Source organism: Physella acuta, unplaced genomic scaffold, assembly GCF_028476545.2.
Source record: "Physella acuta isolate Inbredline_101_S28 unplaced genomic scaffold, ASM2847654v3 ptg002347l, whole genome shotgun sequence".
In the NCBI taxonomy this organism is placed as follows: domain Eukaryota; kingdom Metazoa; phylum Mollusca; class Gastropoda; family Physidae; genus Physella; species Physella acuta.
In genome coordinates, this window is record NW_026733841.1 from 12,501 (window position 1) to 30,371 (window position 17,871).

At 37.2% G+C, this 17,871-nt stretch overlaps 2 protein-coding genes across 3 annotated transcripts in view; one reads left to right on the forward strand and one right to left on the reverse strand.

Annotated features, from left to right (window-relative positions):
• Positions 1-12,769, forward strand: part of LOC131933024 (sodium- and chloride-dependent creatine transporter 1) — a 13,469-nt gene extending 700 nt beyond the window's left edge. Inside the window, exons 2-14 of the mRNA XM_059289883.1 lie at positions 723-992; positions 1,782-1,913; positions 2,415-2,799; positions 3,427-3,559; positions 4,160-4,275; positions 5,223-5,345; positions 5,997-6,121; positions 6,726-6,838; positions 8,740-8,871; positions 9,142-9,241; positions 10,021-10,121; positions 11,782-11,949; positions 12,345-12,769. Coding sequence (XP_059145866.1) covers positions 803-992; positions 1,782-1,913; positions 2,415-2,799; positions 3,427-3,559; positions 4,160-4,275; positions 5,223-5,345; positions 5,997-6,121; positions 6,726-6,838; positions 8,740-8,871; positions 9,142-9,241; positions 10,021-10,121; positions 11,782-11,949; positions 12,345-12,470 — 1,944 coding nt within the window. The 5' untranslated portion in view covers positions 723-802 and the 3' untranslated portion in view covers positions 12,471-12,769. The remainder of the gene's footprint in view (positions 1-722; positions 993-1,781; positions 1,914-2,414; positions 2,800-3,426; positions 3,560-4,159; positions 4,276-5,222; positions 5,346-5,996; positions 6,122-6,725; positions 6,839-8,739; positions 8,872-9,141; positions 9,242-10,020; positions 10,122-11,781; positions 11,950-12,344) is intronic.
• Positions 12,770-12,937: 168 nt separating this feature from the next.
• On the reverse strand, positions 12,938-16,462 carry LOC131933025 (mitochondrial transcription rescue factor 1-like). Of its 2 annotated transcripts, none has more exons than XM_059289885.1 (5): positions 16,412-16,462; positions 15,375-15,771; positions 14,878-15,020; positions 14,416-14,488; positions 12,938-13,465 (listed from the first exon to the last, which is right to left on the reverse strand). In XM_059289885.1, the coding sequence occupies exons 2-5, from the start codon at positions 15,726-15,728 to the stop codon at positions 13,280-13,282; spliced, it is 756 nt and encodes a 251-aa protein (XP_059145868.1). In that variant the 5' UTR covers positions 15,729-15,771; positions 16,412-16,462; the 3' UTR covers positions 12,938-13,279. The 2 variants fall into 2 exon arrangements, with proteins under 2 accessions (XP_059145868.1, XP_059145869.1); XM_059289886.1 differs by lacking the exon at positions 16,412-16,462 and adding an exon at positions 16,303-16,376.
• Between the last annotated feature and the right edge of the window lie 1,409 nt (positions 16,463-17,871).

Consider the following 17,871-nt stretch of genomic DNA (forward strand, 5'->3'; position numbering starts at 1 on the left):
GACTATTATAATAATTATTTTGATTCAATAAAAATCTAGCGTTGGGATATTAATTAATTGTCAGTAAGATGTAAAGCGTGTAGAAACACGAAAATTTATTTTTAAAATGAAAGAATTTTAAAAACTAATTATTGTAATTCATTTGAGTTTGTGGTAACACCTGCAAAACGAACACACATTTTCACGTCCACTGACCACTGAACAGACACACTGTTAAGTAGATCTAGGAAAAATAAAAACAAAGTAAGCACGCCGTTTTTATCTTTTTTTTACGTTTCATCAAATTTTCCTGTTTTCTTTTTAAAATTTTAACACCCTATATGTATTGTTAGTTTTTTTTTAATATAATAGGCGTTTGATTATATCAATTAGGAGATTTATTTTTTAGCACGGGTGTCGCTTTTTGGTGGCATAATGAACTTGTGTATTTGCAGCACAAAGACGTGATTGTACAAAACCATTCCACCGATAATTTTTATGTTAAAGGCAAAACTGGGTTCATGTAAAATTATTTTCAAAGTAAACTATTTGACTTGCTAATGAGATAGAATTATAGTGGCCTGGTTAAAAAAAAAAATTCTAAAAAAAAAAAAAAAACCTGTACCACGTGAAAGTTATTTCTTTCTACATTAATAATCTAGTATATTAAACAATATACAAATCGTTCCTTAAAAATAACTGAAAACAATGTTACAATGTTGTTGTTTTTTTTTTTAAAACAGATAACGTCAACTGAAGGGGTTAGTACTCTTCATCAAACAGACATAAAACTTGATTGAAGTAGACAACAAACGATTGAGAAATGAACGAACAAAGTCAAGCTCTCGCGAGAGAGGACCCGGACGAGCAAGGAAGAGACTTGAAGGCACCAAAAGAGCCACAGAGACACACCTGGTCAAGAAAAGCCGAATACCTTCTGTCTTTGATTGGATATAGCGTCGGTCTGGGAAACATCTGGAGGTTTCCTTATGTTTGTATTAGAAATGGTGGAGGTGAGTGGATTAGTAGAAAAAGTTGTTGTACAGTAAATAAGTAGTATAATACCGACAAATAGTAGTAAAATATAGACCATCGGCCAAAGGGCGTTGTGAAAACCTTCATAGTTTTATTACTCGTATTTACAAGACAAGATTAAATTATCAAAACCCGGTAACTATTTTTGTTTGTTTACTAGATCCACAACGCCTTTTTCCCACGTTTTCTTTAACTTGCTTTCGCGTCTGTTTTTCAATCAAATCTTGCGATCGAAATTTCGGGCACTTCCCAATTAGCTAGTGCGCTGAAATTTTCAGGGAAGCTTTGTTTCCGATGACAATACAACATTCAATTATTATTTTAAGATTTCTTCCACAGGAGTAGTTTCTAATGTATATAAGGTTTCTCCAAATAAGACACCTACATTACCCTTTAAAAACAAGCTGGTTATAGACTAATATAAAAGTCGAAATCGCCCCCCCCCCCCCAAAAAAAAAATAAATAAAAAGATCCCTTTTGTATCCATTTATAAACCACACCCTATTTAACTGCAACTCGAATTGGATTTTTTTGGCCTAGATACACACAATTTAAAGTAATGGGAAGTATAACGAATATGTAGAACCAAATACTAACAGCTAAGGTAAAGCTGTCGGCTACTGTCTCTGTCTTGATTCGTCTTTTTCTTTCTCCATTCGTGACACAGTAAACAGAATTTGAGCTACAAAGCAAAATCATGTTAAGAAGTTTGATTTAAATATTGTTACAATAGATCTGAAGGAAAGTAATGTTGTTCGTGTCCACAGGAGCTTTTCTCATCCCGTTTGTGATTTGTCTCGTCACGATTGGTCTGCCGTTGTACTTTTTGGAAGTTGCCATGGGTCAGTTCATGTCCAGGGGAGCTTATCATGTATGGAATATATGTCCTCTTTTCAAAGGTAAACGTTTAGTATGCTTGTTAGCATACGTATATTTTATAGAATGTAAAACATTCAGTGTAGATTTATTGTTTTTCTTCACATATACAATTTAAGTTTTATCTGTTGTCGTGTAACGCTCGTTTTATGAAATGCATTTCTTTGATTCTTATAACTATTGAACGGCTTGGCCTAGCGATGGGGCGCTTGACTGCTAACCCGCAATCCTTGAGTTTAAGTAAGTAGAACATCCCTGAGTCTACCCAGCTCTGATGGGTACCCAACCCACGTTATGGAAAGTATAGGCTGCTACGCATAGTGCTGACCACACTATCCCTTCATATGACGAGGTCATAAAAATAGATGAACTCTACTTCACTTACCCCATGGGCTGTCAGGTTCGAAAATGCAGCTTTATTTTTCCTTGAAACTATTAAAATTTACCACACGTTTTAAAATTAATAACTATTTACCCCTAACATTAATAATACCACTCAGACAATATTACGTCAATTATTATAGGGATAGGGATTGCTCAGGTAATCGTGAATCTCATGTGTTCCTGGTACTTCCTCATCATCATCGCCTGGATCCTCATCTATCTGGTCAACTCCTTCAAGTCGCCCCTCCCCTGGACACTGTGTGGACAAGAGTGGAACTCTGACCGCTGTGTGCCGCAGGGGAGTCGGGTCCTGCTCTACAACACCAGCACCATCTTCTACAACAGCAGCAGCAACAGCTACAACATCAGCAGCAACAACTACAACATCAGCAGCACCAGCTACATCAACGGAACTCATAGTTCCAGCCAGAACCGGAGCTCCCATGAAACAGACGGACGTTATATCACATTCAATGGCTCATTGGACAACTCAGATCTAAGACCGGCTAGTGAAGAATTTTGGAAGTAAGTTAAAGTTGTTTATTAATTTTTTTATTGTTAAAATATCACAAGCAGGTAGATTTAGCTGTAGTAAGAAATTGTTTTACATTACACCTTTACACTACATTACAAAACGACGGGCAAAGGAAGAGAATAGATTAATTAACTTATATTTATTTTTTTTATATATATATATATATATATATATATATATATATATATATATATATATATATATATATATATATATATATATATATATATATATATATATATATATATATATGTATATATATATATAAGAGTCGTCCTTTATTCTAAGAGGTAAATTAAGCCCCTTTGTATGTAAAAAAAAAAAGTGCTCACATACTATATTTGCCTCTATGGAACAAAATATGATTAGAATATCGTATTATTTATTGGGTTTAATATTGTGTAGTATAGAATTAATTGTCAGTGGATTGTGAATACTAAAGAAATAAGAAGAAATAAGAAATTGTGAATTTTTTTGGCAATGTTTAGCGATTAGAATTAAAGTGAAGTTTTAAAATGATTTTCGTGTTACTCCTCAAACTTGCATGTCTGTTGGGTGCACATTTTAGTTTTTGTAAATTTAAAACGAATGCACTGTATACTCACAATCTCTTTAAGAAATAACGTATTGGAGCTTTCTTCTGGACTGACCTCAATGGGTGGCCTCCCCTGGCACACGACACTAGCCCTGTTGGTCTCCGCCATTTTGGTGTACTTGTGCCTGATCAACGGTGTCAAGTCTGTTGGGAAGGTGGGTCTCCGTTGTGTACAGTTTGTTGGTATATCAGCGATAACCAAAGGCTTGTGGGGAGTTCGAAGCCGGGTTCAAGTCAGCGGAGTCCACTCAGCTCTGTTGATCCCGAACTCATGTTAGGGAAAGTAAAGAGAAAGTAACACCTCATTCCTTTATTATTTCTCGAAAACTTATCTCCTCTGAGATAACCTGTTGGTTCGAGAGTCTCGAGTTCGAATCTCGGCTTAAAATCGGTAGAACGTCCCTTAGCACAGTTAGGGAGAGTAAAGGCTGTTGGCATAGTGCTGAATACATTATCCTTTCATATGGCGAGGTCAAGAAACATGCGAACTCTTCTTCATCTGTCTAATGGATTGCTGGGTGTAAAGAGGAATCTTTAGTTGTTTTTTTTTTACAACTTCTGGGGGGGGGGGGGAGTAGTGGATGTTTAGTGCAACCTACTCAACAGATACGTCACTTTACCCACTGTTTCTAAACACGTTACGCTGTTGCTCATGATTCTTGCTTGTTGAAATATATCTAAATGTAAGTTTGTGAATTTAAAATAGATTTAAAAAGAAAACACAGAGAGAAAAATTCATTTGATATTTCTTCCAGGTAGTGTACGTGACTGCCACCTTGCCGTACATACTGATTACAGTTTTAATTATTAAAGGTGCGACATTGCCTGGTGCAGTGGACGGTGTGCTCTTTTACATCTGGCCGGATTTCAGGTAGGCCTATGTTGTTACGGTGTAAATAGTTCGCTAACTCAAACAGTTAAATTGTTGCGTATAAATAAATTGAAAAGTAACAATAACAAGAAGAAGAAACACGTTACTTTTAAGTAATGTGGCAAACATGTTATTGGCGCCTAAATATATATATTATTTTCAAATATTAAAAATAGAAAATGTGTATATATTTTACGCTGAACTGTATTTAAAAGTCTATGGTTATTACTGTTTATGTGTGTCTTCTTCTTCGTTCTTAATTATTAGTGTTGGAAGGGATCGAGCCTTATCTGCCAGAGGGTTTGAACTTGAGACTTTTTTCGAATTTATCAACCATGAGCTTTTTTGCCGACTCGACCACGCCTCCATCACAATTAAGGATACGTGTCACCTGGTTAAGCGCCATTGAGGCCATTGACTCCGATTTCAGCCTGCGTTTCTTATTGGATTTGCTACAAGGCAGCAGTTGTTTAATTTTTGAGTTGTCTCTCCTAGAAGTGGCTGTCCCCAGCTAACGAGCCTCATCTGCCCGAACTCGAGACTTTATGGTTTAGCAAACATAAGCTTTACCGACTCGACCACGCCGACCCCTTATGTGTCATCAGTTGTCTCTCCTAGAAGAGTGGCTGTCCCCAGCTAACGAGCCTCATCTGCCCGAGGGTTCGAACTCGAGACTTTACGGTTTAACAACCATGAGCTTTACCGACTCGACCACGCCGACCCCTTATGTGTCATCAGTTGTCTCTCCTAGAAGAGTGGCTGTCCCCAGCTAACGAGCCTCATCTGCCCGAGGGTTCGAACTCGAGACTTTACGGTTTAGCAACCATGAGCTTTACCGACTCGACCACGCCGACCTCTTATGTGTGTCTAGTATTCCAGTATTGTCCATATTTGTCAAACATCTTAGTATTATCAAGGAGTTTAATATTCTACTATCGTCCATCCAGTAAACTTCTAGTTGTCCAGACTTGGCTAGAGGCCAGCCTACAAGTCGTCTACTCCCTGGGCCCAATATGGGGAGCCCTAGCCACAGTTGCTAGTTACAACAAATTTAACAATAACTGCTTGAGGTAAGGTCTCCATGAGTCCATTAGTATAACACTTTTGGATCATGGGTACAGGGGTAATGTAAGACAACACCTGACGGTCCATGGGGCAAGTGTAGTAGAGTTGACCTGTTTCTGTGAGCTCGAAGTATGAATAGATAGTGTGGTCAGCACTATGCCCAGCAACCTTTACATTCCCTATTGTGAGTTAGGCACCCATCAAAACTGGGTGGACTCAGGAACATTCTACTGATTTGAACCCGGAATTTGAACTTGAGACGTTCGAGTTAGCAGTCTAGAGCTCTACCGCTAAGCCACGCCACCCACAGAACATGACTGTACTGGTCATCCAATCGGTTTCTATGAACCACCTAATCTCGAAGGAGAGCCAGTTTTCGTAAAATTGCAAAGGCATAAACTGTTTCTTTCAACATCTCAAGGGAGGGAGAGTGGGGGAACGGGTCTACGACAAATTCCCGAATGGACACTTGCCCGAATGCGATAAATGCCCGAATGGACACTTGCCCGAATGGACACTTGCCCGAATGCGACAAATGCCCGAATGGACACTTGCCCGAATGCGACAAATTCCCAAATGCCCGAACGGACAGTTGCCCGAATGCGACAAATGCCTAAATGCCCGAATGCAACCCTTTTTCACCTTGTATTCCACAGGGACTCTGTAATGTTGACGCTGGTGTGTGAAGGTACCAGTCTCTTTGCGGGGTTCGCCATCTTCTCCATCGTGGGTCACATGGCTTACAACCTAAATGTACCAGTCGAGAAATTCGCTGATACTGGTATAAAAAACAACTTTAAAAAAATTATTAAAATAACAAGCTTTTAAAGGCACTGAAAATAAGGAAACTTGGTTGCATAATTGTGTAGGAGGTATCTTTTTTTAATTGGGCTAATTTTAATTACGATACCCACACAACTAAAATACTTGCTTTAAGCCCTACCAGTAATTTAGTTAAAGTCTATCAGTAATTTATTCTAAACGATATTTATAAGCCCCATTGTCGATTCAGAAGTCGACACTCAGTTGCGAAAACTTCAGTGAAAACAACTCATCCGATTGATCAAATAAAATCATTTACTAATTAATCTAGCTATCTCCCTTATTTAATGAAATGAGTAATCAAATTAACTTTCAATGAGAAATTTAATCAGAAGTATATCAGAAGTGCGTCATAATTAAATAATTTACGACAGACTTTGTAATCCAAATAAAAGCTTATAAAACGTATACTTTTTGGTTGGGAAAAGTATCTGTAAATAAAAAGGTCTTATAGTTTAAAATATTATACATCTGATATTTTGTTTAGGGAATTAACAAAAAATAGACAGGGGCAGATTTACAGATTGTATAGACAGCAAAAAAATATGAACTTCTATTTCTAGGTCCTGGTCTAGCGTTTGTTGTCTACCCTGAAGCCATCGCTTACCTCCCTGTACCACAGTTGTGGGGCGTCTTGTTTTTTCTCATGTTGTTTACTGTCGCCCTAGACTCGCAGGTAAGACCAAAAAACACACAATTTTTTTTACCAATGTGTGTTCACGCTTTGTGAGGAAGGGGTTTTAAGAATCCTTACATGAATAGTCGGTAAAATGATCACCACATTATGATTAAAGAGATCAGCACATAAATACCAAAGCGATCATCACACACACACACACATATACATAGTTTTATTTTGGGGGGGGGGGGGTGAAAGGGCGGGGAACGGGAATGAAGGCGGCCGTTCCCGGCAGTTCCCCAAGATAGTCCGTCAGTTCCCGAAGATAGTCCGGCAGTTCCCCCATATAGTCCGGCAGTTCCCCCAGATAGTCCGGCAGTTCCCCAAGATAGTCCGGCAGTTCCCTAAGATAGTCCGATTGTTCCACAAGATAGTCCGGCAGTTTCCCAAGATAGACCGGCAGTTCCCCAAGATAGTCCGGCAGTTCCCCAAGATAGTCCGGCAGTTCCCCAAGATAGTCCGGCAGTTCCCCAAGATAGTCCGGCAGTTCCCTAAGATAGTCCGGCAGTTCCCCAAGATAGTCCGGCAGTTCCCTAAGATAGTCCGGCAGTTCCCCAAGATAGTCCGGCAGTTCCACAAGATAGTCCGGCAGTTCCCCAAGATAGTCCGGCAGTTCCCTAAGATAGTCCGGCAGTTCCCCCATATAGTCCGGCAGTTCCCCCATATAGTCCGGCAGTTCCCCCATATAGTCCGGCAGTTCCCCAAGATAGTCCGGCAGTTCCCTAAGATAGTCCGGCAGTTCCCCAAGATAGTCCGGCAGTTCCCCAAGATAGTCCGGCAGTTCCCCAAGATAGTCCGGCAGTTCCCTAAGATAGTCCGGCAGTTCCCCAAGATAGTCCGGCAGTTCTCTAAGATAGTCCGGCAGTTCCCCAAGATAGTCCGGCAGTTCCCCAAGATAGTCCGGCAGTTTCCCAAGATAGTCCGGCAGTTCCCCAAGATAGTCCGGCAGTTCCCTAAGATAGTCCGGCAGTTCCCCAAGATAGTCCGGCAGTTCCCCAAGATAGTCCGGCAGTTCCCCAAGATAGTCCGGCAGTTCCCCACGATAGTCCGGCAGTTCCCTAAGATAGTACGGCAGTTCCCTAAGATAGTCCGGCAGTTCCCCAAGATAGTCCGGCAGTTCCCTAAGATAGTCCGGCAGTTCCCCAAGATAGTCCGGCAGTTCCCTAAGATAGTCCGGCAGTTCCCTAAGATAGTCCGGCAGTTCCCCAAGATAGTCCGGCAGTTCCCCAAGATAGTCCGGCAGTTCCCTAAGATAGTCCGGCAGTTCCCCAAGATAGTCCGGCAGTTCCCTAAGATAGTCCGGCAGTTCCCCAAGATAGTCCGGCAGTTCCCTAAGATAGTCCGGCAGTTCCCTAAGATAGTCCGGCAGTTCCCCAAGATAGTCCGGCAGTTCCCTAAGATAGTCCGGCAGTTCCCCAAGATAGTCCGGCAGTTCCCCAAGATAGTCTGCTTCTCCTTATGTCTTTTTCTGCTGTACGCCTCGGTCTCCCTTGGTCTTCCCTGATTACTTTTTCCTTAAGGTAATGCCTCCATTACCGTAATCAAAGAAACATATAAACTGTACTCTTTCTATCCTAAGGGCTCAAAGAAAGTATTTTTGTACCTACGTTATGTGGAAGCAAAGGTGTACATTAAGAGTTCCCCCTCCCAAGCCCCCCCCCCCCCCCCCTCTCTCTATCTACATTGTTTCGAAGTACATAGGTCCTTTTGGTTTTGAATATATATAGTTAACGGTTAATTTGGAATTTTTAATACCAAACCATTTAAAATCAATTTTAAAAAATTTACATCACTTTTTTAATAATCAACATCAACTTTAAAAATTGATTACAAATTAAAATTAAACATTGTATTCAGTCCATTATTGTTATCTAGTTATATACGCATGTTTTCACCAGTTTGTTACTGTGGAAATAGCCTTGACCGTTATTTTCGACATCCGCCCAGACTTGGCGGGGAAAAGAGGTTTTTGGATTAAAATAGCTTTCGCTGTTTTAACTTTTATTACCGGTTTGCCTTTTGCTGCGAGGGTAAGTACAATTATTATTTAGTAAATATAAATTAATTCATTACTTTTTTGTTTCATTTTTTTAAACAACCGGTTTAACCTCTAAAACAATCATGCAAAGGTTTAACAATTTCCAACAAAAACGACCAAACAGAACACGATATTTTTATTTTTATTTTTGCATGGTAAGAAGTAAATTATGATAATTGGTGCTTAAATCAATACTGAAATCAGCTGAGTATATTATCAAAGAACTATATGGTTTCCTATTCATGTATTATGTGACCCGCAGGGTGGCATATATTTGTTTCAAATCTTTGACTGGTACGTTTCTGCCGTTACTGCTCTGTTCATCGGTGGCCTGGAGTGTGTAATAGTGGCCTGGATATACGGTAAATACACTACACATCTCAGGGAATTTATGGTCGGATGGTAGAGCAGAGACGTCGCGTGGTTGGGTGTCACTCGGTGCGGGACCTCATGGTGTCATCCCCCCCCCCACCCCGAAGAAAAATTTGTATATATATATATATATATATATATATATATATATATATATATATATATATATATATATATATATATATATATATATATATATATATATATATATATATATATAAACATATATATATAAACATATATATATAAACATATATATATATATATATATATATATATATATATATATATATATATATATATATGTATATATCGTAAATATATAGCCTATAGGGTCGGAGTGGTTTAGCGGGTGGGTAAGCACATGGTTGCCAACCCAAAAGTCCCAAGTTTGAACCCTCGGAGAGACAACTCCAAAATCAAACAGGAGTGGAGCCCCTCATGCGATAGGATTTTCAAGCTGATTCCAAGCTGCACGGGCAGGCAAGCCCTGTCCCTTGGGTAAATCAGCTGTGCGGAGAGAGGTGGCCTAATGCATGAGCAAAACCTGGCTCTTCTCAACTGAGGGCCTTGGCTTAGTGCTTGGATTTTCAATGCTCTACCATCCGATTAGTCTACAAGACTAGAGAGACATATATATATATATATATATATATATATATATATATATATATATATATATATATATATATATATATATATATATATATATATATATATATATACGTTACTAAAAGTAATTAATATCAAGTCATCTTAAATATTTCAGGGGCAGAGAGAATGCTGGACGATATTTTCTTCATGAGTGGTAAAAGACCGCCGTATATTTTTGTTATCTTGTGGAAATATGTAGACCCTGTTTGTTATTCGGTAAGTTTAGTTATCAGAGTTTCTTCCAGGCATCTACCGCCCCCCCCCCCCCCCCCGAGAAAAAAAGTCTGGAAGAAACAATGTTAGTTATGCGTAGAGCAATTTTTATGGAAATATATGGACCCTGTCTGTTATCTACTTTTTCCATTTAATTACATATGTATTTAATTATTCATTAAAAAACATTTACAGTACTAAAATAAAAAAGGGGAATAACAATGTTAAGAAGGAGCGGTCACTCGATCAGTCTTGTGAAATATGTTCAAGTGTGGTTTTCAAATCGATGAGCAGAACACGGACATAAATCAGGGGCAGATAACTGTCGTTTAGGTTTTAAAACAAGTAATTTCAGAACAATCGGGATAGAAGGAACGAGCCGGCCCGCGGCATAACATACGCCGCTATTTAGTTGTTGTTTTTTCTACTTTTCAGTAATTCAAAATTTGTGAATTCGACAGTACCAACGCTGCCACTGAAAATATTTCTTTAAAACACTATAAGTAGCTCGTTAAGGACCATAACCCCCCCCCCCCTTTCCTTCCCCCCCCCCTACGTTTAAAATCGTTGGCTCTGCTTGTAAACATTTAGAGTGAACACAGCTCACTAAAACCATGTAGGGGTGGGGAGGTAGGGAGCGCGTTTACAGCTTGTTTTCTAGGCGCGTTTGCAGCTTGTTTTCTAGCGGCTCCCAGAAGAGAATTATATATATACGAGCCGACCCGCTGCGTATCATACGCCGCTATTTAGTTGTTTTTTTTCTACTTTTCAGTAATTTATAATTTGTGAATTCGACAGTACCAATGCTGCCATTGAAAATATCTGCTTAAAAACACTACCCCCCCCCCCCCCCCCACGTGAAAGCAGCCTCCTCTTAGTTACCTCCTCTAAGTTTAAAATCGTTTCAAACTAAATTATCTGCCCCTAATAGCCGTCACCAAACCCGTCTCTGTGATTGTAAAATGTAAACAGAGTGAACACCGCTCACCAGATCATGTGGGGGTGGGGTGGGGGTGGTAGTGATAGTGATAGAGAGGAAGAGAGAGGACTGCAAAGGCGCGCTTGCAGCTTGTTTTCTAACTGATCCCAGAAGAGAATTATATATATAGATAGATAATACGGTTGGCTATTAATTAATTTTAAACTTAAATGTTGTGTTACAATCGTATATTTACAACTATTTGAAATAAATTACTTTAATAGCATTAAATCGCTTTTAAAATGATAAAATAATAACATGAAATGAACTTGTATTTACATAATATTTTAAAAAGATAATTACCCAGCGCTGGCTAAATGTTTTCTACACAGGAGTTAATTAGAACTATTCGGTCAGTAGCTTACAAATGTGTATTTCCTCACATAGGCCTAACTAGTGCTGATATCTGCATTGGTAGGGGGGGGGTTATGGGGCAATAACTTTAACATTAAAACCACCAGATAATAGAATAGGTTCAATCCCACCAATTAAGGGGACTAAAATTGCGTTTAAAAAATTCACATAAAATATGCTGCTGTTCTGACTAAATGGATTGTATCATTTATAGGAGAATTTTGATGGTATAAGTATAGCTCGCCTTTTTTAACAGTTGCCTCAAAATATATCAATGCTTTTTAAAAAGTAAAAACAAATGTAGGTTAGATCTGCTTTCACCTCCCTCAGCTGCTGTTTTGTGCGTCCCTGGCGACCTACGAGGCGCCCGTGTTTGACGGCTACATCTACGGTCCTGGTGAAATCGCCTTCGGTTGGTTCATAGCCGTCTTCTGGTTCCTGCCTATCCCGGCAGTTGCGGCACTACAGGTGGCGAGGTCGTCTGGAAGTCTGAAACAGGTGGGTCCACAGGTGGCTGACACAGGTGGGTGTACAGGTGGCTGAAACAGGTGGGTGTACAGGTTCATGAAACAGGTGGGTGCACATGTTCTTGTGACAGGTGGGTGCACAGGTTCATTAAACTGGTGGGTGCACAGGTTCTTGAGACAGGTGGGTGCACAGGTTCATGAAACAGGTGGGTCCCCAGGTTCATGAATCAGGTTGAATTTCAGGTTGAGTTAAACTAGCTTAAGAACTGGAATAAGTAAATAATTTTCCTTGGGGAGTGAGGGTGGTGGAAATTGAATTTATATAATTTCTATACCTTTTTTTTTCTATTTTCACTGGTCTGGTAGTTAGAATTATCTTCTTGCACCATGCTCCAGCATACATTTGACTGCTCACCTTTCCTTCAGAGATTACGTCATACGTGCTCACCCTCTGCTGAATGGTGCCCTGGGGACGTGACGCGCAGGGAGGAGTACAAAACCTACACACGTCATGTGTCAACCACTGGACCCACCCTACACAGCCGGTGTTAGCGCTGATGAATATTTACAACATTAAATAAATTTAAATTTTTAAAAATAATTTACTGTTAATGTATTTGAAATGTTAATACCATATAATATAAGGTCTTACAATGAATAGAGTTGCATATTTGGAATATAACTAAAAGATTGGATTAACTCTACACTGGACTCAGATACTTGCTTGATAAAATGTGAATGTTGATCAGGGAACAACATGGCCATCTCTCACAGTGCTCAACTGTACTCATGCACTTAACTTACACCTAGTACAATACAACCAGTTTCTTCCAGGTATTTCCTGTAATTTATATAGAAAACATACTTTTACCAGTTTCTGCCCCCCCCCCCCCACCAGAGAAAAAAGTCTGGAAGAAACACTGGATACAACCTGCCATTGTAAGCAACATGCCTGATGAATGCACCATTTTTACAGCTTCAATTAACAAAACTAGCCTTGTTATACTTCTCAAAATAATTTCAGGATTGACTAGTATCACTGCATAATTAATGACTAGTATCACTGTATAATTAATGAATGACCAGTATCACTGTATAATTAAGTGTTGAAGAAAATTATTTAAAAAAAAATTATTCTTTATTATAATCAAGAAAAATACAGTAACAAAAATAAAATATATGAAATATAGGAGACAAATAATAAATCTATTATGAAACATTTTTCATCTTAACACACATTTACATGAACTTTTGAAGGCATAACAATTGAGTTTTACAAGTAATCCTAGAAAATTGTCATTGCAAACAGGTAAACCTTATAGACTTTCTATTCTTTTAAACCTAGATCTCACAATATATGTCTATTCATTTTGCTGATCATGCTTAGGTTTGGGAATTCCAAAAGGAGCTTTCCATATTCTAACTTTGAGGCTAAACTTATCACTTCCTGTTTTCTCTGGGTACACCTTCAGGACTTTGACCCTCTTGACCTTTAGCTCATCCTCTGCTTTTTCTACTATTACATCCACATAGTCACCTTCATCCATCTGAAATGAGCACAAGTGAATTATTTAAGTACAAATCATTGCACAAGGGGTTTTTAATGATTAAGTTAGTCAAATGATTGTATTAGGGGTTTTAAATGATTAAGTTAGTCAAATCATTGTACTAGGGGTTTTAAATGATTAAGTTAGTCAAATTATTGTACTACGGGTTTTAAATGATTAAGTTAGTCAAATCATTGTATTAGGGGTTTTAATGTTAAGTAAGTTAAGTCCCCTTGTGAACTTGACGGTCCATGGAGAGGTGAAGTAGGGTTCACCTTTTTCTGTGACCTCTGCATATAAAGGGATAGTGTGGACAACACTAAGCTGAGATTTGGTTGGAGTCAAGGACATTCTACTGCCTAAAACCCGGATTCGAACTTGAGACTTTTGGGTTAGCAGTCTAGCGGCCAGGCCGTCCCATTGGTATCAATGCTTAGTGACCTGATATTACAGAGACTCATATTTGTGATCTGCGCACAGAATCATAATCTTTTTTCCGTTTGTGCCCAATACACAGGGGGGCAGATGAAGAAGATTTCATCTGTTTTAATTACCTCGGCATACAAGGGGACAGGGTAGTCAGAACTGAGCCTTACCACCTTTGTTTCCCTAATGTGAGTCATGTACCCATCAAAGCTGGGTGAATTCAGGGAAGTGCTACGAGACTTTTGGGTTTATAGTCCACCATCACATACTAGTTCTACCATACAACTACATCCTCTCATCATTTTAAGCAATTACTAGCTGATTAAATGCTGTGGTGAATAAGTTCATTTAATGTTTGGTTTTTATTGATTTTGGAATGTTGACAAAAAGAATAATTTAACTTTTTTTTTAAAATTTTACTTCTAAAAAAATATATTTTTTGATATATAAAGATGACTTGTTAAAATGTTATACCTTGTAATGACAACTGAAACGATTAATAAATAAATCTTGACACAGCTCACCTTTTCACCTTTTTTGGTCAACTTTGTGCCATTGAGCAGCAGTCCTGAACTAAGAAAAATTTCTTCCAGCCGACTGTTAACAAACAAACAAACAATCAAATAGGGCCTATACATGTAGTTTTCTGTCTATCAAGTTGTTCTAATTAAAATAGTAAAAAATTAAAAGATATCGAAACAAAGAAACTAAATTAATTTAATAATTAAATATGACTTATGTTACTATTAAGATTTTGAAATTAGAAAATTACAATGTTTTTTTTGCCTGTACTTACTTTAGCAAATGTTGTTTTATATTTAAAAAGCCTAAAATTATTATTACTATATTAAAATTTAAAAGTATTTTAAGCAAGCTTTGTATTTATTATATAAAACTATCTCATTTTCTGACAAAATTTGTCAACCATACATTACCAGATAACATAACAAACATTAACATATTAATACTTAGTACATTTTTCTTACTTTCTTGCAATATTTAATGCATGGCTCACAATACCATCTGCCCTCAACGTATTTACTACAATCTTTGTGACTTTAAAGTTTGTTGGGGCTTCAAAGTCATCAGCAGTTAAAGCATCATCATCATCATCATCATCTGAATCAGCCTAGAGCAAGTAATAATACAAGCAAATACATTGGGTAGTTAGAATTAAAAATATCAATAGTTGAAAGCTAAATATAAAATAATTAAACAATATTTAACATTTTGAAAAGTAAAAATATGCAATCTGTTTTAAATTGTTTGTGAGTTTCTTTTAGTTTTAAAGGAAATTAGAAAGTCAACAAATTAACAAGCCACTATTGTTTATTAAGACATTATTAAAAGGAATTAATTAAAGAAAATATCTCCAAATCATAAATTTAGAAGCATTTTTTTAAAACTCTAAATAATGCTATTGTTTGTTTACTTAGTAATACCTAACTTAGCAAAAAAATGATTCTAAAAAAGTTAGACCCACATCATCAGATGTCTTTTTTCCACTGCCTGACTTGTGTCTTACTTGGTCTGCATTCAATACAACATGATTGTTATTGAAACTAATAGGACTAAATTTTCTGCCGCTGTTTATCAAGATATGTTGCGAAGTATAAGATCTTGAGGCCAGTGACAATCCTCTGCTACAACTTGGGTATAAATAACTAGTAAAATTTTTGCAAATTGTGGGTTGGCGATGAGTCCATGTGGTTTTGTTACAGCTGCTGCGTAAACAGTTAAATGCTATTGATGACGACGACATCTGTGTAAGCAGTCGATGCAGGAGATTATTACCTATACTTGTGGCATTTTTCGTTATTGTTAGTATGTTGTTCATTTTGATGCTCAACAATGCACAATACCTTGCTCAGCTAGTGTTTCTGAAATTGAATTACTCTGTATTATTAATTTTAACTAAGTTAGTTAGATAGAAGTTAAACTTATTTGGCTATTGTGTTCTAAAGCCTAGCAATACAAGCTAGTAAATACTGACATGATGCATGTATTCTAATATATTTCTAATATATTTATATTATAGTGATATAGGCCCTACTAATTACTATATATATATATAATATATATATATTTATTTCAGTGTTTCCTTCAGACATGTAGTCCATGGGGGGACCAAAACTTCCAGGAGGGCACACTATACTATTATTTTTATTATAAGAATAATAATTTATTAATTAATAATTAGGGGCCTAATACTACTAATAGGCCTAATTAGTAATTACTTTATCTATTTTGCCTGAAAGAAACACTCTTTTAACAGTGTCCGCCCCCCCCCCCCCCGAAGAAAGTTTACCGCCCCCCCCCCCCCCCCCCCCCCCCCCCGAAATAATATCAACACTCAATAACACTAAGTCTTAGTCAAGTCAAAGTGTTACAATGACAATGTGAATGTCAACCTTGTTCTAGATCTAGCAAGTCTATCCCTATCTAATATCTATCTAGTCTAAGTAGTCTAGGAGGTAGGATTCTAGATCTAGATCTAGTAACTACACTAACTACACTTACAGCTGATCCACTTTCACTTTCAGAGGAAGGGCATCGATTTTATCTTTGAAGTCTGAAGTTAAAGAAAACGAAACAAAGCTAAATACCGAAAACAAACTTTTATTTCAATAATAAACATTTAGAATCATTTTCTTTCTAACCATAACAAAAAACTAAACGAGAAGCGAAATTGAATTATTTTATTTCAGAAAAGGTGACGACACGCGTTTACATTTTTAAAAATTTACAAACTGAATTTGTTGTAGCTGAAAATAATTGAAAATTACAATATAAATGCCTATTTAAAAAAAAAAAATTCGACAAATAGCTAAGTCAGATCTGCACACAGAATTGTTAAAGTTTAAGTTATAATTAAGTTCGCAGATGGCATAGACTTTGGGCGCAGATTATCATATGGAGTCGGCGCATCCATACAAACATAAAAACACTTGATCTAAATCTAGCGACATAATTTTAAAAATTAATTTAGGTTTAGACATCTGCATGGCGACATGTAGAGGCAAGTGTTTCCAAATCTCCATAGGACGAGCTTATACTTATAGTGTTTCTTTAGCAGTATTACATGAGTGATAAGCGATATTTCCCCACTATATAAATTTATAAATTTAGATAGCAGTAGCACTAGCACGGCTACGATTTCGCAATTTTTAATGCAAAGAGAAACAACTCAATAAACATTTAGGCTACATCAATTTAGCTTGGTTATATCCCCTTAATGAAATGTATAGATTTTGAGAGGATGGGAAATTAGGACTACCAAAAATATGTTAGATAAAAAAATATATTAATAATGGAGGAGGTGTGGGCTAACTCTCAAAAGTGCAACTTTTAGCTATAGATATACAATAAGAAACATTTCTTTCTTTTTAATACATTTCTCCCAAGTTTAATAAATATCAATCACCTACTACTGATGTGTAATGGAACATAGGGACTATTTTGCTAAGATTTGACTATATAGAACATCAGTCTATAACAATGGAATCTTCATAATTCTTAATTTGTTAGATCTTAATCTGCTATTTACTTAAATCTGATGGATACTCTCCAATGAAGATAGATCTATTTTTTTATTTGGTCATATTTAAGGAAATGAAGACTGAATATTAGTTCCTGTTATTAATTACCACTTAATAAGCGCCTTACTATTCCAATCTTTTATCTTTCACATGAATAACCAAGACAACTCTGTAAGTAGTTTTCTAAGTTGAAGACCATGGGGTCAGCACTGTAGGTAAGATGAAGTAGATCTAGTGTTTCATGTATTATGTTGGTCTTGCTGATCTTATAAGAATCTGATCAACACATCAAAATAAGATATATCTTGGTGTTCAGGATGCTCTAGAGCTGGATAAAAGACATTGTGTTGATGATACTTGACTGTTTGCTTGTTGATTCATATTCTTTGTTCTTAATTGTAATGTTGGACGAGATTTGCCTCCAATACAATTAAGTATCAC

What these genes read in the sequence shown, in the direction of transcription:
- LOC131933025 (XM_059289885.1), bottom strand. Translation starts at nt 15,728, where the DNA reads ATGAACAACATACTAACAATAACGAAAAATGCCACAAGTATAGGTAAT. An exon ending in GAAAAAAGACATCTGATGAT is followed by an intron (nt 15,021 to 15,374) that starts GTGGGTCTAACT and finishes TACTTGCTCTAG; the next exon opens with GCTGATTCAGATGATGATGA. An exon ending in GCATTAAATATTGCAAGAAA is followed by an intron (nt 14,489 to 14,877) that starts GTAAGAAAAATG and finishes GTTTGTTAACAG; the next exon opens with TCGGCTGGAAGAAATTTTTC.